Genomic DNA, 26,062 nt, shown 5'->3' with positions numbered 1-26,062 from the left:
TTCCCTGTCACAAACACTGATGCCTCCAGCATACCAGCACTGCTGGCACTTTCATTACATAAATGTCTATGTCTCTGTCTTTAGGAAGGGTGTGAGCGAGGACACAGTGAGTTTGGAGGACAGAGAGCATGCCAAGCGCATCGTCTACTCTGTGGTTTATGGAGCTGGTGAGAACTATGTTACCCATAATGCATGTACGCCGTCCCCTCAATCTAGAGAAATAACAGAACATTTCAATATTCATCATTTATTTTACATTGCAACTCTAGCCTTAAAAAGTGCTGTACGGAATTTTTGTTTTTTTTTGCTAACTTTGACCACGCAATCTTCTCTCCAGTGGCTGTTTCTAGCAGTCTTGTGAAGTCCTGCGTGCTGCCATCTTTGCTCATGGCGACTCCCTTGAGCTGTAAATACCATGTTACTAATTACTGTTGAGCTGCAAGAAAACACCCCGACAGCGCTGAAAGAACGTGCAGTCCCAAGTTCGAGTAAAACACGAAAATACTTATCTGTATTTGAATATCATCCTGACAGGAATGATTGTGGCATAGGCAAAGCAGAGATCCATACATTTTTTTTTTTTTTTTTAAATGAAAGAGATAGACATTTATACAGATAGATAAAAAAGTAGAGAAAAGTTGTGACCCAGACTGCAGGGCTTTGCTCTATAAGTCAAGTGCAGAGAGCTTTTTGTTCAAAGTGGTTGCTAGCAGAGATCTCCCAGAATCTGGCTTCCATGACTACAGCCTGAGAAGAATCTTATTATGTGTTTGTGGAGGAGAGAGAGGGACTGAAGGAGGGTGTCACTGTTCTACTTTACTTTAACTGGGTCAGCTTGAACCTATCTCTGCTTGTTTTTTCTCATTTATATTTTTCAGTCCAGCGTCTCACAAGTGGCTCACTAAAAAGTGTTTGTGAGCGTTAAGTTGCTGAATAAGACATTTATTGCACTCTTACAAAGACACAAAGCTTGATGCGACAGAGCGAAACATGTTAATTTCTACCATACTGTCATCTCAGGAAAACTGAGAAATAGAAACAGCATGAGGAAGGCAATATTGAGTGACTGAGTGCTGGTAGAAAGTGAGAGAGAAGAGGGGTGAGAGCGCCACAGTGTCAGCATATGTTGATAATCTTGCAGAAAGCGATGGATTGCCATGGTTACAGAATACTAAAAGGAGGTGTAGCATTGAAGATAATCAAAAACAAACATACACACACTCATAGGTGAGGGGGAGGGGTGGATAGACACACACACACACAATTGGGTCAGACTATAAGAGGCTAACTGTTGAGTATCCCAGAGAGAAGGATTATTTAGAGGTGGAGAGGTTGGAGTAATTAGGCAAAAGGAGGAGCACCAGAGAGCAAATGATCTCAACCAGTGATAATGCAGACCACACTCTTCATTAATTCTGCGTACCTCTTGCCATCTTCATCTCCCTGCTCACATGCTTGATATATTCACTCTCCATCTCTGTCTTTAAATAATCTCAATTACAGGCAGACAGAAGGTCAGATGAAAATGAGCCTGAGTCTCGCTTGTATATGAACTCTGTCCTATGTTATTCAACAGGTCACTTTGCGTAAAGCAAGTTGCATGTCATGCGGCTAGTTGTTACTGTAGTTGGACTGATGTCAAATTCTACAGTGTTTCTTAGGTTTTTATTAGTGCTGCTTTCTAAGCATCACTGTTATTATCAACACTATAATTAGGGTTAGAGATCTGAACCAACCATTAGACTTTAGAATTTAACTATGGCACACAGCTTACTTGTGCTGTGGACATGATAATGCCTTAAATTGTGTGCCGTAATGAAGAAAGGTCGGCTGGATGATGATGACTTAGAATTTTTGCCTGATGGATAATAAAATGAGGTAAAAAAGAAAAGAAAACTACTGCTGTTCAAAAGTTTGGGGTCAGTAAGATTTTTTTGTGTTTTTAGAAGTCGATTTTGCTCACCAATGCTGCATTTATTTGATTAAAAACGGGAAAAAATCATATTGTAAAATATTAATAAAATTTTATATAACCTGTCTATTTTAATATATTTAGAAAATGAATTTAGTACTGTGATGGCAAAGCTGGATTTTTTGCATCATTCAGTGTCACATGATCCTTCAGAAATTATTCTGATATGCTGATTTGGTGCTCAAGAAACATTTCTTCTTATTATTATTATCAGTGTTGAAAACATTCTTTCAGGATTCTTTGATGAATAGAAAGTTTAAAAGAACAATTTATTTGAAATATAAATCTTTTTTAACACTATAAATGTTTTTTTTATATATATATATATAATGTGTCCTTGCTAAATAAAAGTATAAATTTTTTTTTTTTTTTTTTATCTTAATGACCCCAAACTTTTTAACTGCATTGTTATATCACATATTACGCAATATCAGAAGTTATAGTTAGTGGTCAAACTTAGTGCTCTCATGTTTTTATCACATTTTTTGTCATGGTAGTTGTTGCCATAGCAACATTGGGAGAATGGATTTAGCCTTTTTTTTTCACCAATAATTCTGTGCCTCACCTAATTTTGTCTTTTTTTGTCTCACCTTGAACTGTTTTAAGCTTGGAATATTTCTGTTCTCATGCTGTTGTCCACTGGCACTCTCTCCCTCTTTCTCGCACACAGGAAGAGAGCGGTTATCAAGTATTCTGGGTGTGAGTGCAGAGGAGGCCAGCCGTTTTCAGGACTCTTTCCTACAGACGTACAGAGAGGTGCCGGCCTTCATCCAGCACATCATCCAGCACTGCCACGAACACGGTGTGTGTGATAAATGGAGAGTAGAAACTAGGCAGCACAGCAGCTGACGCTCACTTATAAAACTCACTGTGTTTAGAGCTGCCGTTAGGACACACTTTTACTGATATTACACACATCATGGTTTTTACACCACTGTGTGAACTTCACACAAAGTCGCTCACACTCATTCTTTCACTTCTCTTACTGCGTCTCACAGTTACGTTTGCTGCTGCCATTTATATTCTAACTACGTTCTCCTCAGTGTTGCTTAAAAAGATCCAGCAGGCAGGTTACTGGCCATATTTACTATTATTATCAAATTTGAAATGTAAATTTAGTTTGGTGTGCTGTATTGGCATGATAAATAATACATTGTATGCCAATGCAGAATAGAGGAAAATGCAAGACAGTTAAGTAGAAGTAAGCTAACATAATTATAGTTATGAATGATTAATGATGATTGATTAAAAGCTAAAAAATAATGAAAAGATACCATAGTAATGGCATATATAAGCTTGCTACATCTTCGTCAGGCATTATCATATTGAGTCTGATAAACAGAGTTATCTTACTACTGTGATGTACAGTGCTTTGTGTTTACTTTATATAAACTGGTTAGTAGTAACAACCAATGGGTATCTTTTAACTGGCAATGGAGTGGAAAATGATTGTCCTTGAAAGAAATCTTCTCCATGTCAGCTGAAATTTAAAGGGGACATGAATATTATGGGAACTAAGAGAGAAAGCATTCCCTCTTATCAATGAAAAATTACTGAGACTTTACCTTTGACATTAGACATTACCTTTGCTATCAAACATTTCATAGATTTCACTGTATTGTATTGTATTCAATCAGAAAATCAGTCAGATACAATCCAAAAAATATATATTTATTGTCAGTGTTCCTGTTCTAATAGCTGATGATCTCGTTTAGTGCATTCTGTAAATTCACATATAGGTTATAAAATGAGTGTTCAGAGTTACTCATCAAACAGGCACCTCAGAATGTGAAACTGAAGGTCCAGGACTGCAAGTTCCAGCCAGTGCGCTCATTACACGATCAATACTGGAGATATTGACATTCCTGCACAGCAACAAAACACCTGCTATCATTTTGCTGGGAAATTTATCAGGTTTTGAGAGGGAAGAAAGATATTCAAGAAAATGAAATTGAGAAGGGCTTTAAAGCCTGAGCTTTCTCTCTCAGTAATCTGTTCTAGAACAGGGTGTTCCTGTAGGAGTCTGATAGTGTCTAATCTTCCATTCAGGGAGACTTTATGTGCTGTCTTTTGATTTGGAGAGTTGATTTTATGTAGTTTAATGTGAAAGAGACAAGACTGATACAGGATCTTTCTCAGAGGTGAAAAGTAGAATTACTTACAGTGGGTACGGAAAGTATTCAGACCCCCTTAAATTTTTCACTCTTTGTTATATTGCAGCCATTTGCTAAAATCATTTAAGTTCATTTTTTTACTCATTATTGTACACACAGCACCCCATATTGACAGAAAAACACAGAATTGTTGACATTTTTGCACATTTATTAAAAAAGAAAAACTGAAATATCACATGGTCCTAAGTATTCAGACCCTTTGCTCAGTATTTAGTAGAAGCAGCCTTTTTAATCTAATACAGCCATGAGTCTTTTTGGGAAAGATGCAACAAGTTTTTCACACCTGGATTTGGGTATCCTCTGCCATTCCTCCTTGCAGATCCTCTCCAGTTCTGTCAGGTTGGATGGTAAACGTTGGTGGACAGCCATTTTCAGGTCTCTCCAGAGATGCTCAATTGGGTTTAAGTCAGGGCTCTGGCTGGGCCATTCAAGAACAGTCACGGAGTTGTTGTGAAGCCACTCCTTCGTTATTTTAGCTGTGTGCTTAGGGTCATTGTCTTGTTGGAAGGTGAACCTTCGGCCCAGTCTGAGGTCCAGAGCACTCTGGAGAAGGTTTTCGTCCAGGATATCCCTGTACTTGGCCGCATTCATCTTTCCCTCGATTGCAACCAGTCGTCCTGTCCCTGCAGCTGAAAAACACCCCCACAGCATGATGCTGCCACCACCATGCTTTACTGTTGAGACCGTATTGGACAGGTGATGAGCAGTGCCTGGTTTTCTCCACACATACTGCTTAGAATTAAGGCCCAAAAGTTCTATCTTGGTCTCATCAGACCAGAGAATCTTATTTATCACCATCTTGGAGTCCTTCATGTGTTTTTTAGCAAACTCCATGCGAGCTTTCATGTGTCTTGCACTGAGGAGAGGCTTCCGTCGGGCCACTCTGCCATAAAGCCCCGACTGGTGGATGGCTGCAGTGATGGTTGACTGACTACAACTTTCTCCCATCTCCCGACTGCATCTCTGGAGCTCAGCCACAGTGATCTTTGGGTTGTTCTTTACCTCTCTCACCAAGGCTCTTCTCCCCCGATAGCTCAGTTTGGCCGGACGGCCAGCTCTAGGAAGGGTTCTGGTCTTCCCAAACGTCTTCCATTTAAGGATTATGGAGGCCACTGTGCTCTTAGGAACCTTAAGTGCAGCAGAATTTTTTTTGTAACCTTGGCCAGATCTGTGCCTTGCCACAATTCTGTCTCTGAGCTCTTCAGGCAGTTCCTTTGACCTCATGATTCTCATTTGCTCTGACATGCACTGTGAGCTGTAAGGTCTTATATAGACAGGTGTGTGGCTTTCCTAATCAAGTCCAATCAGTATAATCAAACACAGCTGGACTCAAATGAAGGTGTAGAACCATCTCAAGGATGATCAGAAGAAATGGACAGCACCTGAGTTAAATATATGAGTGTCACAGCAAAGGGTCAGAATACTTAGGACCATGTGATATTTCAGTTTTTCTTTTTTAATAAATGTGCAAAAATGTCAACAATTCTGTGTTTTTCTGTCAATATGGGGTGCTGTGTGTACAATAATGAGGAAAAAAAATGAACTTAAATGATTTTAGCAAATGGCTGCAATATAACAAAGAGTGAAAAATTTAAGGGGGTCTGAATACTTTCCGTACCTACTGTATTACCTGCTGATGCCTGCTTTGATGGAGGGCCTGAACTACAGTGACCCCAAAAGGTATTTGGAAACTTAATGGGATAGTTCATCCAAAAAAATATTATGTCATCATTTACTCACACCCATGTTGTTCCAAACCTGTATCGTACTTATGTGAAACTATTAAAGAAGATATTTTGAGGAATAATTTTATTTTATTTTTGTCCATATGATGGAAGTCAGTGGTCACCAAAATAGTTTGGTTACCAACATTATTCAAAATATCTTTTTTTGTTTCTCGTACAATGACAGAATTTTCATTTTGGGCAGACTGTCCCTTTAAGTTACACAAAAACGTATGCGTGTCATTTCATGAACAAAATATCAAATTAAATGACATTTATTTTCAAAGAAATATAACATAAACTCACTTATGATGCAATAACTTTTACAAAAAGAGGTTTGGACAATTTCTGCTTGTCAAATAGTATGGTAATTAATCTGACCTGCTAGGACGCCTGCCTGAATTTGAGGGTAGTTGATGTCATACATCCCCTGAAATGGTCACAGTTGGTTAGAACTGCAAATACGGTTTTATTGTATATTGGTTTTATATTTTATGTAAGTGTCTCAAAGGGATAGTTCACCCAATAATGAAAGTTCTGTTGAAACTTGCGTCGTTCCAAACCTGTGACTGACTGACTTCTGTGGAACCTGAAATATTTTATTTATTTTTAATATTTTATATATATTTTTTGGCCAAATAATACTTTTTTTTTTTGGACCCCACTGAATTTTCTTTGTATGGACAAAAATAGTTCAATTCACAAAATTGTCTTTTGTGTTATGTAGAGAGAAGTCAAACAGGTTTGGAATTATGTTGGGGGTGAGTACATTTTGACACTTTTTTTTTTTTTTTTTTTTTTTGGGTGAACTATCCCTTTAAGTGTCCAAATATATGTGGCCACTATGTTATTTCAGTACACAAACTTGGAAATGTGACATGAACGGGTGATGACTTACTGTCATACATTTCGATGAGGATACGCCAGACAAACATTTCACATTTGACAAAACACACAGAAACAACACACGTGCTCATAATCCTCAATAGCAGAGAAACACAGTAGCACATTCCAGTGATGTCTCATTAGTGTTGTCAGTACATATGATGCGCCCACACTGAGCCACACACATTCCTGAACACTTACACATATACATGCAGTGGTCTCTCTTTGTGTTCCATAACTCCTGGCGTCTCTGTGCTTCTGGGAAAAAGATTTTCCAAATGAGTCCACCAGCTGACCTCACTCTTTTCCATCAGGGGTTTATGCGTAAAGCTTTTGACCTATTGTCTGCCTTACCCCGGAATGCACTGGCATGAGTGATTCGTAAAGAGTCTGTGTGAATGAGTGACTGAGTATAATAAGGTTGAAAGTGTGTATAAGTTGCTGTGTATGTTCTTTCTTATTGATGCCTTAGGATTTGTGAAGTCCATAATGGGAAGGCGCCGTTCCCTCCCTCACATTCACTCTGCTGACTGGAGCCTTCGAAACCAAGCAGAGAGACAGGCCGTCAACTTTGTACTACAGGGTATTGTGTGTTTCTACTTGTGTTTGTAATGTGTGTGGCATTTGTGATTGTCACAATGACTGTGTGTGATTCTTCAGGCTCAGCTGCAGACCTAGCCAAAATGGCCATGATCAAAATCTGCTCTCAAGTGTCTTCTGCCTCTTACACTGCCAGGTACATCCATCCGTTCATCCATCCAGTTTTCCACTCCCATCTTATGTGTATCTTAATACTACATTTTGTGTTTGGGAAATGTGGTAACATTTTACATTAAGGTTCAATTAGTTAAATGGATTGTTCCCACTACATACTGCCATCATTTACTCACCATCATGTTGTTCCAGACCTGTATGACTCTCTTCTGTGGAACATAAAAGAAGATACTTTGAAGAATGTTGGTAACCAAACTGCTTTGGTGACCACTGACCTCTGTTGTGTGAATGAGTAAACACTGAGAAATGCTGTTTCTTTTATCTTCCACAGAAGAAAGTCATACAGGTTTATAAAGACATGAAGATGTCAATAATGGCAGAATTTTCTCTTTTTTTGTGAACTATCCCTTAAATGCATTAGGCATCATTCACTAACAATGTTTTTGTAGCATTTATTAGTCTAGGTTTATGCTAATTTAGACATGCTAATACATTTTTAAAATGACAAGTTTATAAATGATATATATATATACATATACATACATACATACATATATATATATATATATATATATATATATATATATATAGATATATATATAGATATATATATACATATATTATTTATTCTCCACAGATATCTTTACTTTCTCTTTCTGCATATCCCTTGATATTCTTTGTCTTTCTCTCTTAGCCTATCTGTGTGAATCACTCAACTTGCAGTGCAGCTCTATATTACAGTCATTTATCTTTGTTAGCATCTCTCTATCCCTCCCTCTTCATTCTATCTCCTCACCCCTCCCTCCAAGTCTCTTTCGATTCCTCTCAGTGAGTATTAGGAGATATGTCTGCAGTAGATGGCATCCAGACCAATGTAGAGCAATAAGATTACTGAACCTTTTAATGTAATATTGGCGTCACATTCCAGAAACTAAACGCATCATGGTTTAGTGGTCATGGTCTGGTCATTACATCCCCACGTTAAGATTGATAGTTCTGTTCTAGTTTCTGTGTGTCTTGATCTTTTTAGGCTGGTGGCTCAAATCCATGATGAGCTGCTGTTTGAAGTGGAGATCTCACAATTGGAACAGTTTGCTGGTGAGGGAAACCTCACAAGACCGGTTATATGAACTTGAAAGGAATATTCTGGGTGAAATACAAGTTAATTTCAACTAGTTCTGTGTAAATTATCTCTGAATTATTTTCTGTGGTAATCAGTCTTATTTTAATAATATTTCTATACTATTATAGTTTTTATTAATAATTTGATTGAGATTTATTAAATATTTATATTTTAGTTTAATTTGTAGTTTATTATGTGCTTTTATTCGTTTTATTAGATCTCTGAAACGCAATCAGTTAGTTTAACAAAATTTTTTTTATCGTTTTAGTTAGGTTGGTAATTGACATTAAGCTGCAAATGCTGTCAAAAGAGCATAACTAGTATTTTACCCAGAATACTAGTTTAGAGACAAAAAGTGATTTCCATTCAAAATTGTGAATCTTATGTTGGTGAACAGTGCTGGTGAAGAAGACCATGGAATCTCTTCAGCACATTGCAGATTTGGAAGTGAATATCTCTGTAAGTGAACATCCACACAGCTTTATTTAAAAGACAATCATTTATCTTAGTATGAAGACGAGCTTCTGGATGTAGAGAACATGCTGTGATCTATTCAGAGTCTTCCTTGTTGCTTCAGAAGCATTTTATTGCTCTAATAGAAGCCTTAATCATATCAGACACTATCAAACAGATTTGTCCACTACAAAGGTGATTTGCTGTGTCACAGCGTTTGATTGGTAACCTAATTAAGCTGAATTACATTTCCAGATGGCCTTCCATCCTACAGCCTGACTTTAATTTACTATAAAACTTAATGATGCAGCAGATCTAGGTCAAAAGATATAGATGATCTAGTGATGGCAGTTCATTTCTTTCTATTCTCAGGTGCCCCTCAAAGTCTCACTGTCCACAGGACGGTCATGGGGCTCAATGTGCGAGATGAACCTCCCCTGCACCACTACAGCTACTTCTGTCTGAGTCCTCCCGCTCTTCCTCGCCATCCCGTTACTATGGTAACCGAGCTGCTGCAGTTCCCAATTCTTGTTTCCTGCTGATGTATCCGAGGGCAACGGTAGGAGCAGGCTGGATCGTACCGGTTTCTATTTTGGGGGGCTTCCCTTCATTAATTTTTTGCCTTTCACTGTTATTCTGTTGTTGTTATCTCTGTTCAGAGGCTTATATCTCTTTGCATGAGAATATAAGTAGCAAATAAATCTTTGTTCACTGTTCATTTTCAATGTTTGTGCATCTTATATTCGATAAATCTGTCAACTCACATATTCAGTGAATAAATAAACATGAGCCTCTGTCCAGAACAGGCTTCATTTCAGCTGTATTACTGGCAGTGCTATCTGTTTTTCAGCTGCTATGATGGAACGTCTGTCTCCTGATGAATATTAATAAACTCAGTCCTCATTTAGTGAGTCGCGCTCACTCCATTTTAAACCTGTTAATCTTATCTCTTCCGTTTCCACGGCACCTCACAACTCGCTTAGCAGCACCCACTGGCCTTTCTCACGTGTACACAGTCCACACACACACTGACCCAGATTTTCAGTGTCCGTCTGTGGCGTCCGTCAGATCTTGTGCCCCTTCGTAATGCCCCCTATCAATACAAACACACCCTTGAAAAATGTTCCAGTCTCTGTGCTTGTTGTAAGTTACCCTCTCTGAATGTCATATCACTGAAAGCCCGTCTTAAAGGTCTGGCACTGAGAGTAGAGACATTTTACCATGCTAGGTCACGATCTGTTTGTTCTTTCTCAAAATCATTAATTAATGCTCAGTACTCACTGAGAATTGGCATAGAAGATCCTTTAGAATGTGTAATGGGGGTCAATAATGAGATCATGTTTTGCACAAATTATTTGAGCCTTGCATGTTACTTATGACTATGAATTGTTTTATGGCTTTTTTTGTGCAAATTTTTCATTTGCTGAAATCAAAAGTCCCTTCAAAGGCCACTGCTTTAAGAGGTATATAATGTTGCCCTTATTTAACCAGACTTTGTCATTTTTTAATGTACATTTGTACGTCGTGTACGCATGCAACTTCAGACACGTGCACAAGCTTTATGCATCATTCCTTTAATTGATACAGTATGTACATCCTTTTCTTTCATAAATCAGGAAAACTTTTCTTTACATCTTTACAAAGTTCCTGTGTATCGAGGAAATGAAAGAAAAAGAGAAAAGGTGAGAACGTAAACAGCAGTTTAAAAAAATAAAAAAATCCAAAGGAAACCCAGGCAGTACAATGATTTCAGACTCAAAGAACCAGGTGATCACTGCGACCAAACAGGTAAAGCAAGGTCAGATTTACCGTGCTGAAAAACGAAAACCTCCCTTTTCTTTCCCCAAACTCCATTCTGCCCATTATCATACTAAAACCAGCCCCATTTTGTTGCTACTGACCCGCCCCATGTATGGCTGCAAATCATTTCCCTGCTGTGCTTTGTATGGGCTTGTTTCTATAGTAACAGGCAGCCAATGACTGAAATGTGTTTAACACACTGACAAAATGGGGCAACTAATTTCAACTCATACCAGAAACTGTAAACATGAGCATTTCTAAAGCAAAGAAAAATGTGTTACTCCCAACTTGAGAAATTGTTTTAGTGCCATACATTTCCAAAGTAATTTCAATAGTGATTTACCCATAAATTAGCCATTATTTAAAATAATTAGTAACCTGCCGGCACTTTGCAATGCTTCTAAGAGCCCCTTATAAGTGCTAAGAGGATGCAGGGACTCTGAAAGTTACTTTTGCTTCTCTGACTGGCACAAATGTAAGCAGATTGTATAGTTAGAATTGTCTCAGTTTGCAGTTGTTTCCCAAAGTGTATTGTTGTTGTTGTTGTTGTTGTTGTTGTTTGTAAACGTCTTCATTATATTCATATAGTTTCTGTTACAAAACGATGACAAAATGTCCCCAAATGCTATTTACAGTAAATTACACTTTACAGCTTTACATATATTAAAATGTTAATAAAAAAGGTTAATTGTTTTCAAGAAAAATCATAAAGCTTTGTTAATATGAACCTGTGCGTATTGTGCCACTTGTAAAACTGGCTGTGTGGTGTTGATTGCCGTCACAGATTGTTGGAAACTGCACTCCTCGTGGATCAGGAGACAGTGGATTTTTAAGACCAACCAATTGTGGTTCAGAGCTTGACGTAACTTTCAGAGGCCCGTGACATCACTCGGTCACAAAGGTTTCTCGCTTATTTTTGTGGGTACAACATAAAAATCCACCATAAACTGAAGAATACTGTTACTGAAGTAAACACGTTAGTTGTAATTAGAATTAAGGAAATATAAAAGAAATAAGAATATACAAAAAAGAAAATTCACATTCACACTTTGTCAGGCCTTGGCTTGCCCATGGTGATGTTGCTGTGCCATTACTAATAACATCTTAGCGACTGTCACCAGTAAAGTATGAGGGATTGAACATCAATGCAGCATTTGAACATTTATATAATCTCATGGATCATGTTCTTGTTATGTTTGTTTTTTCCCCAACTGTGATACTTTGCATTATTGCTTTATAAAATGGCACATAGGCTTGATTTCCCAATGAATTCTACAAAGATGAGTTTATCTTAAAGACAAATGGCAAAATAAGGAAATACAGCAAACATCTCAACTTTGGCAAATGCAACTTTTTAAGAAATACTGTTGATACATTGTAGTGGATCATAGATAAGCACATGAGACGAACCCTTCTTTTTTTTTTTTAAATCAACAAAAAAAATCAGAAAGTTGTGCTACAAGTGGCACTACCTCCTTAGCACTTGAATTCACAATAAGTGAGTGCTTTCAACCCCCCAAAAAAATGAAAGGAGAAGGAAGCAGCTCCACATTTTGGTGTCTTGGCTTGTTCCATGCTTCACCTGAAGGGTGATAGAGATGCAGCAAGACCATCTACCATCGTGAATCTTCTCTGACTTCCTTCTCTGTTAAGTGAAACATTCTTAGCAGCCATCTTATTCATGCAGGTTACCAAGGTCAATCTGAATGCCTTATCATCACCTGTTCTTTCTAACACTAATGTATAAGAATGCACTTTATTTCTGTGTTGTTGTTTTTTGAGACTTGGGTAAAACACCAGATTTTTTCTTGCGTAACTTAACTTGGCCGCTGTCTTGAGCACTGCTCCAACTTTCAAAGACATTCACCAGCCAATCGAGTCACCAGTCTAAACCCACATAGGACACTAACTGTACTGTATATATAAATCCAACTGAATTGAGCCATTAGCATGTGCAAACGTTTTAGCATGTGCAAAACAAGCGGCATGATCAGGAACTGGTCAACATGTTAGTTAAACACAAGCAGTCACACAATCATGGTGTTCTTGCACTTACTTGCAATTTTAGCATTACAATAAGGCTGTCTTCAATCTGGCAACAATACATGCACCTTATAGATAAAATTCCCAATCCCATGCTAACTGCATTCGGAATAATAAGTTAAGGATTTTCAAGGCAGTTGCTCTACAGAAGAATAACACTCATAGCAAAATACCTCAATTACATCAAACACTGTTCAAATCTGGATCTTCAGAATACATAATACTTTGCTTACTGCCGTGTACATTCAAATCTGCCAGCTCTCTGGTTAATCATTTGTGTGTGTTTTCTGTTGATCTGGTACTGATTTCTAAATGTGGAATTGAACTTCATGCTCCTTGTATATTTTCATACTGCAATACAGTTGTGTTTGATCGTTTTGGCAATAGTCAAATTTGCTTTGGGTTTTACACAGGAATTCATGTTTAAACATCCCATCACAGATTTGATCAGCCTAACCTTTCTTCTTAAGGATATTGGTGCATTAAAATATCCATTCAATGAGTCCATTTTAAGGGAGACAGGTGAATGCTATGTCTAATTTGACTGGCACACGCAACTGGCAAAGTTGTGTCTACAGATTTGCTTTCTTGGTGCCTTGTTCATTTCAAACCACATGGCTAAAATAGGGATGTCCTCAAGTAAAGTGAGAAGCGTCACGTTACTTATCTGTAATCAAAACAGCGCATTCAGTTAAATAATTTTCAAGGCCTTCTTAATGATAAAAAAGAACATCTCGCAATATCCTAAAAGATGACAATAACTCAAGAATTTTAGAATGAACAAAAATTACATAGAAAAAAAGAAACAGCTCCACTTTTAAGACTTGCCATGTTAAATATGGTATTTTCTTGCTCATTTTTCATTCAAAGACGTTTCATGCAACAACAATTTCTTTGAACAATGAAACACATATTTGTTATATGTTCAGTTAAAAAAAGAAGCTTGTTTTACATATTTTTAAATATACTTCTTTTCCAGGGCAGGCACCGTACGCACAAACCAGGTACAGAGGCATGCCACATACTTGCATTGCTCTTGCATTCTACTATTGGCAGCTGTGATGTCATTGAAGCAGCAAGCTGGTGGGTAATCCTATTGTTTGGTTGACCCCGCCCATCTCACATTCTAAGCCATGCCCACAACTCTCCACACTGCTACTGTGACATCACAGAAGAATGGGGATAGATAGTACAAGCTAGAATGGGGAAAAGGGCGGTGCACAAGACTCTGTGGCGCATGCAGAGAGAGGTGGGTGGGGGCGTAAAGGAGGGAGAGGTCTGGCCCAGGGTTGCAGTTCGATTTTTGGATGGGGGTGGGGTTAAAGTCAAGGAAAACTGGCAATGATCATGTTTGTTTTTTGCACTACATTGTTACTACTATGTATTTTTAAATCACATTTAGTTTCTTAACTTTATACAACATTGTCACAGATGACGCTTTTTGTGGTTTGTCTCTCTCCCTCTGCTGGTACTGTGATAGGAGGATCGAGACGGAGAGAGATTATGGGTATGTCTTATATGTATGTTTTCAAACATTTTACATATACATTGAATAGTTGCAGAATATAAAGCCTTAGATATTGTATACTTATACAATCCTTTTTTATATATTTATCCAAATTTAGATTTGTGCCTAGTTTAATTTCAGGTTTATCATCATATTGTTGCCTTTATGCCACCCAAGTTTAATTCAAATACACTTGGAGTCTGATCGCGTTTGTTTTTGCTTTTTTTTGTTTTTGTATTTTAGACTTTGCTTTGGAGGAGCGATATCAGACAGCGTTTAAGCAATTTTGTATTTTTTACCAAACCAAATTATCCACAAAGTATACAAAAGTTTAATCAAGTCATTATTAAAGCTTCATCAATTCGGTACACCAATAGATGTGAATATGAAATGTGTGTACACTAATAGTCAGATTTCAAGTGAATTTAGACTTTTGTAAACGTGAATTTCACTGACGGCAACTTTAATGTCAGCCAAATGAAGAGTAGAGAAACATTTGTTTCTTTTTGGTTTTCTTTAACATGAAGGAGCGTTCATGTTTTTCTGGTTATTTCTTAATGTTGATACTGTGGCTCAGCACTAGGAACCTGCTTCACCATCAAAACAAATCAAGATTATATTGCAAAGTTGTTATCGTAATCTATTAAACAAGGGGTGCTTAAGGATATAAATCACTGGCTTTATAATATTCCACATTTCTAGCTATTTTTGTTCATCAGTTAGACACAGTTGAAAAGACTGTGCTTTGGACTAAAAGTTACAATTGGATGGACTTTTTGACTCCACCAGACTGCCGCTGTTGCAACGTTCAAATGTACTTCGTCAAGAGGAAGGTGGCATCAGACGAGGTGGATTGATCTTTTCTGCCTCCTTCCCTCCAGTTCCTATGTCCACTGCTTCCTGAACTGTTTTTATAGTGGTCTGTGCTACTCTGTGGATAGGCCTATAGGATGAATTGGAAAAAGGTCAAAGGCAGAATTAAGCTGCCTTGGTTAATTTATGTGTTTTAAGGGAGACTCTGTCACTGCGAACAAATTCACATTATATCCGAATAAGATCAAATCATTTGGGGCTTTTCAATTGTTCATGGTGTTTCAGGGCAAGATGACCATGAAAAGAAAGTCTAAGAGAAGAAACGTCAAATGTGATTAAAGAAATTAAATGTCCCACTAAACCCCCTCAAAAACAATGAGCATAAAAACGAATAAAAATAAAGGTTGTAGGAACAGATATGACTTTTTAAAAACCAAACAAAAACATAAATAAATAGGTAGAAGAAGAGGACCGGGTCAGTGGGTGGTTCAGGGTCATTGCCGGCATTGTCGTTTATATTCTATCTTCTGCGCTTATGTTAACCCTCTGTCTCTCACTCTTCGTGAAGCTGCAATCGGTACCGACTATAGCGAATTTGGAAGAAGAGCCTCTCCAGCGGTGAACGGGTCATTCCTGGCAGCGTGTGGTCGTCAGTATCCCCCACTCGCCGGAAACCCAAAGACTCGTACAGCTTGTGGGCGGCCATCTTGACTGCAGTTGTTCCCAGAACCACGGCCGAGTAGTTGTTTAACATGGCAAATTCTAGAACTCGTCGACCCAGGGCCTTGGCGATGCCTTTTCCACGGAAGCGAGAGTCCACAGACATGCGACGGAGCTCCAAGGTGTTGTCATCTTCTCGACCTTGCGCTGCCACGATGCCCACCACCTGGCCTTGCAAAACTGCCACCCAGAAACAAGAGCCTGTGGGAATCAAAACAAAGAAGATATTCAGTTTCTGTCTTTAGAGTAAACATTTGCCAGCTAATTGTAAAAATCTAACATATGATCTAGTTTCCATTTAATTATTTTGACTAAGAGCCTTTTCTGCCCACTAAGGGTCATGCTTATTTTCATCTGCATTCAGATTCTAGTATTCATCATGGTATATAGGCTGCTCTTCAACACCCCTCATCGTTAGATCATCAAGCCAATCAATTTATTCAGTTCTAGACTAATAAAAATCTATTTCTCACATTATATATTTCTGACAATCAATGATTCAGTTGAATAAGACTGGCAAAGTAGCTGATGAGAGGGGTTATTAAGAAGCAGCGACCATGCTTTTGTTCAAAAGATGTGCTGCACTGAAATAGCAAAGCAGAATTAAACTCTTTAAATAAGTTTTTTTTTTGTTTTTTTTTTTTTTGTTGCCACTCTAAAAAATGTTTACCTGGCGATGTATAGCGATGTGCATTAGTGTGAGTACAGATTACTAATAGGTTGTGTTCTGAAATGTGAAACCACATTTAAGCACACTGTAGCAGTCAGTATTTATGGATCATGCCAGTTCATTTCATTTCCGATTGCCTGGAATTACAGATGTCCAAGTGTGCCATCAACAGAATATGAACCTGGGAGACATGTTTATGATTGATTTGTTGTAATTTTGTCATATTTATCTTACTAATCTTTTAATAATTATGCTTGGGGGAAACCTATTATAATAAATAGTTTACATCATAAAACAAAGAAAAATCATAAAAATATGCACCATCAAATGAGTTTCAAAGCTATTTGTAAGACCTGCTGATTACGTCACTACTGATGACTTGCATCAGTAATGCTAAGAATTACATATTTTTTTCCTGTTGGGCAAGCCAACTGTCAGCTTTAGGTCAGATTCTTGTTTCAACAGCAGAGGAGCACAGATTACGGTAATTCTAATCTTAAACATTGTATTTTATGTCATGCTTGTGAGGCTCAGCTCTGTTATAAATAACTAAATTACTTACTGAGTTGCAGTGAGAAAGGAGATAAATACGGTGAGGGGGCAGGACTGTCACATCTGTGCCATAGAAGCTGCAAAGACTACAAATACACAAGGACGCGACTGAGCTCTGGATTCTCCAAGACATAAGAAGTATAGCAGGAAAAGGTAAGTCTGAACCGATACGTTTTCAATGACTTGATGTTATCTTTTATCATGCATACTAATAATTGGTTCAGTATTTGAACTTTCTGTTTTCTGTTAAGAATTGTGTTTCTGGCATGAGGTCGATTAACTTCTCTGACACACTCTCCTCTGTCTTACAAGATTAACCCCTCCCTGTTCAACACATGTTCTTAAGCATCTAGTCAATACCATCTTCTAAAATCTCTCGCCATACTGTGTGCAAAAAAAAAAAACGTCATTAAAAGAATCAGTTGAACATTAAATAAAATCACAACATTATATCAAACACTGCAAGTGTAATATTTATGTAAGAAGGATTAGTTCATTAGTGACGATAGCCGGGATAGCCATGATCCATTAAACTATAGGCCTGTGATATTAATCTACACTGTGTTCCAAATTATTAAGCAAGTTTTTCAAAGAAAGTGTTTGTTTTATTTCTCCATATTTATTTAGATAACTGGTATCAATCAGTCAGTTTAAAAAAAAAGACAGGCTTGTTAAATAGTTTGCCCGGTCTACTTAGGTAATTGGAAATCCTACTTTAATGGGTTGTTCCAGATTATTAAGCAATTCACAGTTCACATAAAACACTGCACATTGGTCCATTTACAAATATAAATGTTTTTGCTAAAGCCGTGTTAATTGTGTTCTTAATTTGTTTCTTTTCTCTTTTTTTTAAATAATAAATATAACAAAAAGAACCGGTAAGAATACCATTAAAGTACCTGATCGATAAGCCGTATCGGTAAGAGTAGTAAGACCTCGATGATACCCATCCCTAGTCATGACTGCAGTAGCTTCAGGGCTGAGGAGCACTATTAATCACCGGGAACCAAACGTCCTGCTGTACACTTATTAGTTTTACTACACCCCCTTCCCCAGCTGTCTGATATTTGCTTTGTTTGTGTGTAAATGTACCAATTACAATCCAATTAAATCCTGATGGATAAAATCAAGTCCCGCTTCACATTATTTCCTGCTGAATATGCAGTTTTAGGCATCGCATTAAGGAAATTAAATGTCACAAATGCCATTTCATGTCAACATTAATGACTAGTGGGGAGCATAACAGATCTGTTTGTGTATTTTCCACATATTAAAGAAGTGTCTTCCTGGCCAAACTAGTCTTTTTTTTTTCATGTATATCACTATGGTGCTGTATATTATGGGGTATTCCTTGTGTTTTAAGTATCTGACAAAAACCCTGTCTCTTTAATAATAAAAGCCACTTCAAATAGATATTGAGTGCATTAAAGAAACATCATCCTGACAGATAACCCATATGTTCTTTACCATTCCCTCCTCAGATGCAGGATTTGACATTAGCATAGCAAGAGAGAAAATCCCTTGGGAGAATCCTTTGTCTGCATGCTGCTACTAAACAAAACTACCACACATACTCACAGCGGGGCTTTGATTCACACCTTCCCCCATTTCCTGACCCCAGTCTTCAATTCTCTCTTTTACTTGATGATGCAGGACTAAATAAGAAGCTTGTACACACAGAAACTGTCTGCGCTAAGGACTGACAGCTATATATATATATATATATATATATATATATATATATATATATATATATATATATATATATATATATATATATTTAAAGAAATAAACACTTTGATTCAACAAGGATGCATTAAATTGATAAAGTAACAGTAAAGATGTTTATAATGTTTAAAAAAAAATTATATTTCAAATAAATCATGTTATTTTAAATTTTCTATTCATCAAAGAATCCTGAAAAAAATGTATTGGTAAGATTCTTTAAAGAAGTCTCTTTATCAAAACAGTAAAAAAAAAACGTAATATTATGAAATATTATTACAATTTAAAAGAACTGTTTTCTATTTTAATATATTTTAAATTGTAATTTATTTCTGTGATGGCAAGTCTTCAGTGTCAAGGGATCCTTCAGAAATCATTCTGATATGCTGGTTTGTTGCATAAGAAACATTTCTTATTATTAACATTGTATTAGTTTCCACAAAAATATTAAGCAGCACAACTGTTTACAACATTGTTTTTCAAGATTCTCTGATGAATAGAAAGTTCTAAAGAACAGCATTTTTTTAAATAGAATTTTTTGTAACTTTATTATAACGTCCGATCAATTTAATGCATCCTTCCTGAGTAAAAAAAAAAAAAAGAGAATTTCTTTAAAATATCAAATAAAATCTTACTGACCCCAAGCTTTGAATGCTAGTATATCATTTTGCATCACTCACAGTGAGATAGACTCTTAAGATATATGAACTGGCTTTACTTCTAGCGATTACAGAGAGCGTTCTGATTGCCAGCATCTGGCTGTTTGCTAAGGCAGCTGCTCTGAATTTGACCGTGAAGTTCTGCAGCAGTTTATCATAGGCAATAAATGTCCGTCCTTACGCTGGCGCTGTCTGAGGGAAGCCCATAGAATGATAAAAGATTTCAGCTATCCAGCACTCAATCTGCACGTGCCACTACCATCTGCTAAACAATTCCAGAGCGCCAATCATACACAAGTACTGTAGGTTAAAGAACAGTTTTTATCTGCAAGGTATCAGGATACTGAAGAGCCACTACCTCCATCATTCTGTTCCTCTTCAACTGTACTTTGATTGTTATCTGCAGTATTTATTAGTATGTTTACTACTGCATCGCAGTTATATACACAATGGGATTCATTAACTGTACTGGATCTATGGCTAATTTATCCACCTGAAAGGATTTGTTGTGTTTATCACTAAACTCTAAAAGTTTGCTCTCTCTGTGCTTAAAATTGAATCATAAGTGGAAAGTTATTTTTTATTTTGGGGTGCTTTAAAGATTATAACTGTAAATCTGAGTTTACTGCAATACAATTTGTATCAGCATTTTCCCTGCCTTCAATCAATAGGCCTACATGACTCAGAAGATTTATCCTCAAGAGCAGAACTGAGAGAGACTTTCTGCATATTTCATGAGTCTTCAGCATTAAAGCTACACATCAGATATTCAGCCCATCTTGGACTTCTAAAGTGCAGTATTTACCCTCAATTTCACAGGTACTGATCCTGAGAGTATTTGTTCTGGTGAGATAAATGGTTGATTGAGGAAGCTGGTGCATTTTGGGAACTGGGAAGTTCATACATTGAAATATTTTTTCTCTTAAATATAGTAAGATCTAAGTATTCGTGCATAAACATGTTATTAGATCAGCATAATTATATCTTACTATCAAGTGCCCAGCTGCTGTTTGACGTAGACATATTTATATAATATTATATAGATATAGATATTGATATAAAATGTCACCAATATAATGAACTGCTTACAGTACCATTCAAAAGTTTGTGAGCAAGATAAAAAAAAAAAAGAAATTAAGTTTTATTCAGCAAGGACACCTCAAATTGATCTAAAGTGACCAGTAAAATGTGTTACAAAAAACGTTTTTATATATGCTGCTCTTTTGAACTTTCTATTTATCTTAAAAAAAATCCTGAAAAAATGTATCGGTTTAAAACAAAATGTAGCAGCACATCTGTTTCCAACACTGATAACAATAAGAAATGTTACTTTGGCACCAAATCAGCATTTAAGAATGATTTCTGAAGTATACTTAAAATGATTTTAAACTCTAATATTTCACAATATTAATGTTTTTACTGAATATTGTTCAAATAATTACAGTCTTAAGAGACTGCTTTCAAAACCATAAAAAAAAAATCTTACTGACCCCAAACTTTTGAACAGTGTGAGTGTTGTACAGGTTTGGATATACTTATGAGAGCCAAATCTTTCAAAATAAATGTCCTCACAAATATAGCGAAACATGTTGAAAACTTGCTTGTGATGATAATTTTGTGTCAATGTTTATGTGCGTGAAATGACCCCTTACCTGTGGGTTTCATGTAATACTCCTCGATGTCAGCCATATCAGTGTGCAGAGCGCAGTCCAGGTATTCGAGAATGACTTTTCTGCTGTAGTAATAACGTGCACCCATTAGAATAAACGGTGCGCAGAAGGTCAGTGTGAAGGATTTGGTCATAACATAGCACATTACTATGGAGAAATGGAAGAAAAATAAACGACACCTGTCAGAAAAGAGAATCAAATGTTTGATTTTTGGCAGAAGAGAGACAAACAGACAACAAATGTTTACACAATTAGGAGTGTGCAGAGAAACCCTGATATACCAGGGCAGTGAGATGTAATGGAAAACAGACTAATTACAGTGTATCCTGTAATAAAAATTTTAAAAAAATTTGTAAGTAACTTTATTCATATGTACGGTTGGAATTTTAATGGGCAATGGAGTGCACAATAACAGGTCTTCATGGATGTAATTAAACTCAAGAAGATCTGAGTATGTTGGCTGTTGGCACAGGATGGCGCCCTTGAGTAGCCTACAACTGCGCATTGTTTACTGTCAACACAACTCTAACTAACTGTAAAGTGCGTTTACAAAGTTTTTGCTATTCTAAAGAACACTTCAAGTTAGCCTTTATGCTGAATTTATCAGAGGAACAGTTGCCGTAGGTGTACCGTGATGCAGCATATTCTCTGAGCATATTTAGTATGCAAGTGTATAGACATTGTTAAAAAAAAAAAAAAACATTAATTTCAGCTGTAGGGTTGTAAATAATTTTTCAATGTAGCATAAAGATACAAAAAGGTTGCTGTTTAGCCAGCTCGCCACGATGCTCGCTCACACCGCCTGTAGTTGAAAATCATTAGTAAACAAGAAAATTAAGTCAATCATTAAATATTATGCGTATTATTAATGGTTGTCAATTCTCTCTAAATTAAACGTCATACCTAAACAGGCAAAAAACACAACTTCGTGCACTAACACGAGACGTATTGTGGGGAACGTAGTGCGCTCGCGCGGGACTCATTCATTCATTCATTCATGCGGCGCACACACACACACACACACACACCGGTAACGCATACTGAATGCTCTGAACTGCTGCTGTCTTTGTGACTCCTTGATATTCACTGGGATTGTATATCAAATGAAAAAGATTTCACGTGCGTAAAAAAAAGAAAAAAAAAGTTAGCTTCATCGTTTTGAACATAAAATGTATGATGATTTGATCATAAAATGTATCAATTTAGCTCATCATTTTAGTTAGATTCTTTTCATTTTAACAATTAATATACTTACTTATGAACTCAAACAGCTCAGAGCTTATTTTCACATGTTGCAGAGGAACAATGATGAAAGCGATACTCTCATCGTATTCCCTGAATTTTGGTCACATACCTGTGAGAAAGGCATAGATAATTTGGGTTCTAGTTTGCTGTTTTAGACCCCGAAATGCCGAATTAGGTATCCGCTCCATGATTCCCTCGTTGAAGATCCGGCGCACCTCCTCATGGTCCGAGCGTTCAAATTCGCGAATAAAAACCTGGTTCCGTTTTTCAACCTTATTCTCGATCGCACTGGGAGAAGACGTCCACATTTGCGAGGAGGAAACTATAATTGAATCTTTTTTTGTCCCAGCTATGGCCTCGTGATCGTCTGCAACGATTTTAGTCTCGCAAACCATTTTGGGAGACGAACAATGCATGCAACTGGCCTGAAATGAACTGAAATTGGGGAGAAGCAAAAAAATAAATAAAAGATGGATGATGGTCTTCTTTGTTATGGAAAGAAAAAAGACTGATGTACTACTGCAACCCTGAGCTTCCTCACGACCAAGACTTGCCGGTGCATCACAAGTGGTATTTATAATGCGCCAAAGCCGCATTCAGATTCTGGGGTGTGGGTGTTCTCCTCATCTCGCTGATTGGATGCGGCGCTGTGCCACATCACGGCGGTGGGAGGTGAAAGTACAAAAGATACACCGTAACGTGTCTTTTTGAAACAGTATTTTTGCCCCCGTCAGTACACCGGCGAAATTCCTCACATGTTTGTGTTTTGGGGGGAGAGTGAACCTGATGCGCTCTGGAGCGCCCTGTGGGAGCGCCATGAACCCCGCTTGTGATTGCAGTATCTACAACGTCACGACGATGCTGCGCAACATCAGTCTGCATACATCAACGTTATACACCGGACCTGCACATTTTACAATGAGTGTGCAGATGTATGTCGGCGGGTTTCATCCACTGGCATTTTACCAACGTGCACTGCACAGCGTGTGTGTGTGTGTGTGTGAGTGACACTTTTACTGCACTGCAATGCTACTCTTTGCTTTACATGGTTTACATCCCTTTCTTCTCGGGACCTCTTTTCTAAATTTCTATCGCAAGAATAGCTAAACACAACTCCCGCTATGACCGGATTACGTCAGTACCTAGTTGTAAATGATTCAGGCTGCATATATGTTATAGATACCCTGAAGAAATCGCCTCGATTTCAATAAGGTCGTATTGTACAGAACTAGTTTAGACTGGATCGCCCCCGCCCTTTCTTCTTCTTCTTTTCTTCCCCGACCAGACCCTCCCCCTCCCACACGAAAAGAGTCGTCTTTTTTTCTAAATGTTTGAGCAGGCTTTATCTTACATGCGCCCTAATACGAAAGCGACGTTCCTCAACAATAAAAAAAAAAAAAAAAACGAAAGCGCGAGTAGGAGGCCTAATAGCTCTAGTGAAGATGCGGACTTTTCTCAGCATCAGCATCAGCGGGCAGACCGGATAACGGGCATGCGCGCTCGAGCTGTGAGCAACACTCTTGTCAGTTTGAAGATGTATTTTCATAATATTTAAGTATAGGCTAGTGTAATATTTGTTAATGTTGTTGAATTAATGTTTGCGCAGCTAAAAGCTGTGTTCTTGCTCTTTCTGAACTTGAACAAAAAATCTAAAATCTTACCACAATATTTTCTAATACAGCTAGCTTACCTTAATCTTCAGTGAGAATGAATTAGCATCTTTTAGTAACATGACTCCTAAATTAATAGAAAATACCATAATTGAAAATTAAATCTTAACCAACTCATCAGATTACTTCTAAAAAGTGGTTGAATTGTTGGTTCCTTTTGAATAGCCTATACTTTGAATAGCCTACATGGGGTCACTTGTTTCTCCTTCCATTGTCCTTATTATTTAACTTGACCTTTGACCTCAGCAGTCCAGAGGGAAGTAGCAACCTCAAATGCCAGACAGCATCAAAACTGCATAGTGTGTGCTTCATTTTGCAGTAACCCTTGACCTTTCAGATTCTCTGAAATTGTAATCACTAGTGTGTGTGTGTGTGTGTGTGTGTGTGTGTGTGTGTGTGTGTGTGTGTGTGTGTGTGTGTGTGTGTGTGTGTGTGTGTGTGTGTGTGTGTGTGTGTGTGTGTGTGTGTGTGTGTGTGTGGCAAGGTTGGGGTTTCCAAGACACTTACTATAAGCCAAGTCTGTGTATGTAAGGCAATTCACATGCCTGCATTTAAAAATAATTAATTTATTGCCCATTCTTCTTAAAGTTGCAATGTGTGACCTGTGAAATTAGAACTTTAAAATAGCTCAAATATTAGAGAGCCATCCTCATACATGAGTGAATAATCTTGCTGCTTTGTGTGATTGTTATAATGGCCAGGACCCCCCATGAACGTGTGTGCGTGTGTTTGTGCACGTGTATTGGTATGAACCAGTGGGTCTCTGAGTAACGCTCCTCATTTTTCTACTGGGTGTAATTAGCATTACTCAACTTTACTCATTTCCGGAAATATTAGTTATGTGTCAATGGTTAAGTAACTCTAGGGCTTTTTTTACTTTCGAGAATAAGAAATTAGTTTTGTGTTTCATATACTGTGTGATATTAGCAAGTGAGAAAGAACGACAAAATAAACCGCTTTAAACTAGAGTCTTCATAACCTTGATCTTGATAGAAACTATAAAAAAGCACTAGTCTTCAAGATTATCTGCAGTCTAGATCATTTTGACAATAATGGCTGTCATAACATTCTTTCATTTTGCTTTCAACAGTAGTATATTTACATACACAACACTTTTGAAAGTCAGAAATGTTTCTCTCTTTCTGGGGTCAGTAAGATCTTTTTCGATACAAGTCTCTTCTGTTCACTATGGCTGCATTTATTTGATCAAAAATAGGCCTAAAAAATAGTAAGAACAGTAATATTTTGAAACAAAAAAGAATAAAATATTAACAACAGTGAAAAATTTATAATTTAAAATAACATTTCTATTTTTAAAATGTAATTTAAATGTATTCCTGTGCGGACAAAGCTGAAATTTCAGCATCATTACTCCAGTCTTCAGTGTCACATGATCCTTCAGAAATCATTCTGATATACTGATTTGATGCTCAAGAAACATTTCTTCTTCTTATTATTACTGTTGAAAACAGTTGTGCTGCTCAATATTTTTGTGCAAACCGTGATACACTTTTTTCAGGATTTGATTAATAGAAAGTTCAAAAGAACAGCATTTGAAATAGTTTTGTAACATTGTAAAACTCTAAATCAATTAATAAATTATTGCTGAATAAATAAATAAAAACACTGTAGCCGTGAAAGAGAACTTATTTTGGTTTAGACTTGGTTTGGTTTAGTCTTCTGTCTGAGAGATGTTTTCTGAGCGCTAAAACCTGAAATGCGCGCCCATAAAGCCGCTCATACAGCGCACAAGTACTGAACTGAGTTCTTTTTGGTGCCTTATTGGGCTTGAACTGTCATATACTCGCGATTATATGTCAGAATATCCGTCTTTTGCGAGTATCCTCGTAAACACAGTCATTTATGTCTAGAGTAAACAGTTGAGAAAGAAAGCGCATGAGTATCAGTATATTAGATCTGTGCATTTGGTCTTAAAGTGACAG

At 37.2% G+C, this 26,062-nt stretch overlaps 2 protein-coding genes across 2 annotated transcripts in view; one reads left to right on the top strand and one right to left on the bottom strand.

The window, feature by feature from the left end:
• Positions 1 to 13,440, top strand: part of poln (polymerase (DNA directed) nu) — a 44,914-nt gene extending 31,474 nt beyond the window's left edge. The window contains exons 19-25 of the mRNA XM_082148426.1: positions 85 to 167; positions 2,643 to 2,774; positions 7,228 to 7,338; positions 7,416 to 7,491; positions 8,500 to 8,567; positions 8,990 to 9,051; positions 9,418 to 13,440. Coding sequence (XP_082004552.1) covers positions 85 to 167; positions 2,643 to 2,774; positions 7,228 to 7,338; positions 7,416 to 7,491; positions 8,500 to 8,567; positions 8,990 to 9,051; positions 9,418 to 9,510 — 625 coding nt within the window. The 3' untranslated portion in view covers positions 9,511 to 13,440. The remainder of the gene's footprint in view (positions 1 to 84; positions 168 to 2,642; positions 2,775 to 7,227; positions 7,339 to 7,415; positions 7,492 to 8,499; positions 8,568 to 8,989; positions 9,052 to 9,417) is intronic.
• Positions 13,441 to 14,238: 798 nt separating this feature from the next.
• On the bottom strand, positions 14,239 to 23,167 carry nat8l (N-acetyltransferase 8-like). Its single transcript, XM_082148457.1, has 3 exons — positions 22,559 to 23,167; positions 21,187 to 21,351; positions 14,239 to 16,129 (listed from the first exon to the last, which is right to left on the bottom strand). The coding sequence occupies exons 1-3, from the start codon at positions 23,043 to 23,045 to the stop codon at positions 15,762 to 15,764; spliced, it is 1,020 nt and encodes a 339-aa protein (XP_082004583.1). The 5' UTR covers positions 23,046 to 23,167; the 3' UTR covers positions 14,239 to 15,761.
• Between the last annotated feature and the right edge of the window lie 2,895 nt (positions 23,168 to 26,062).

This window comes from Leuciscus leuciscus, assembly GCF_965113295.1.
Source record: "Leuciscus leuciscus genome assembly, chromosome: 2".
In the NCBI taxonomy this organism is placed as follows: Eukaryota; Metazoa; Chordata; class Actinopteri; order Cypriniformes; family Leuciscidae; genus Leuciscus; species Leuciscus leuciscus.
The sequence above is the reverse complement of the archived record's forward strand: the minus strand, read 5'-3'. Positions and strand labels throughout refer to the sequence as shown.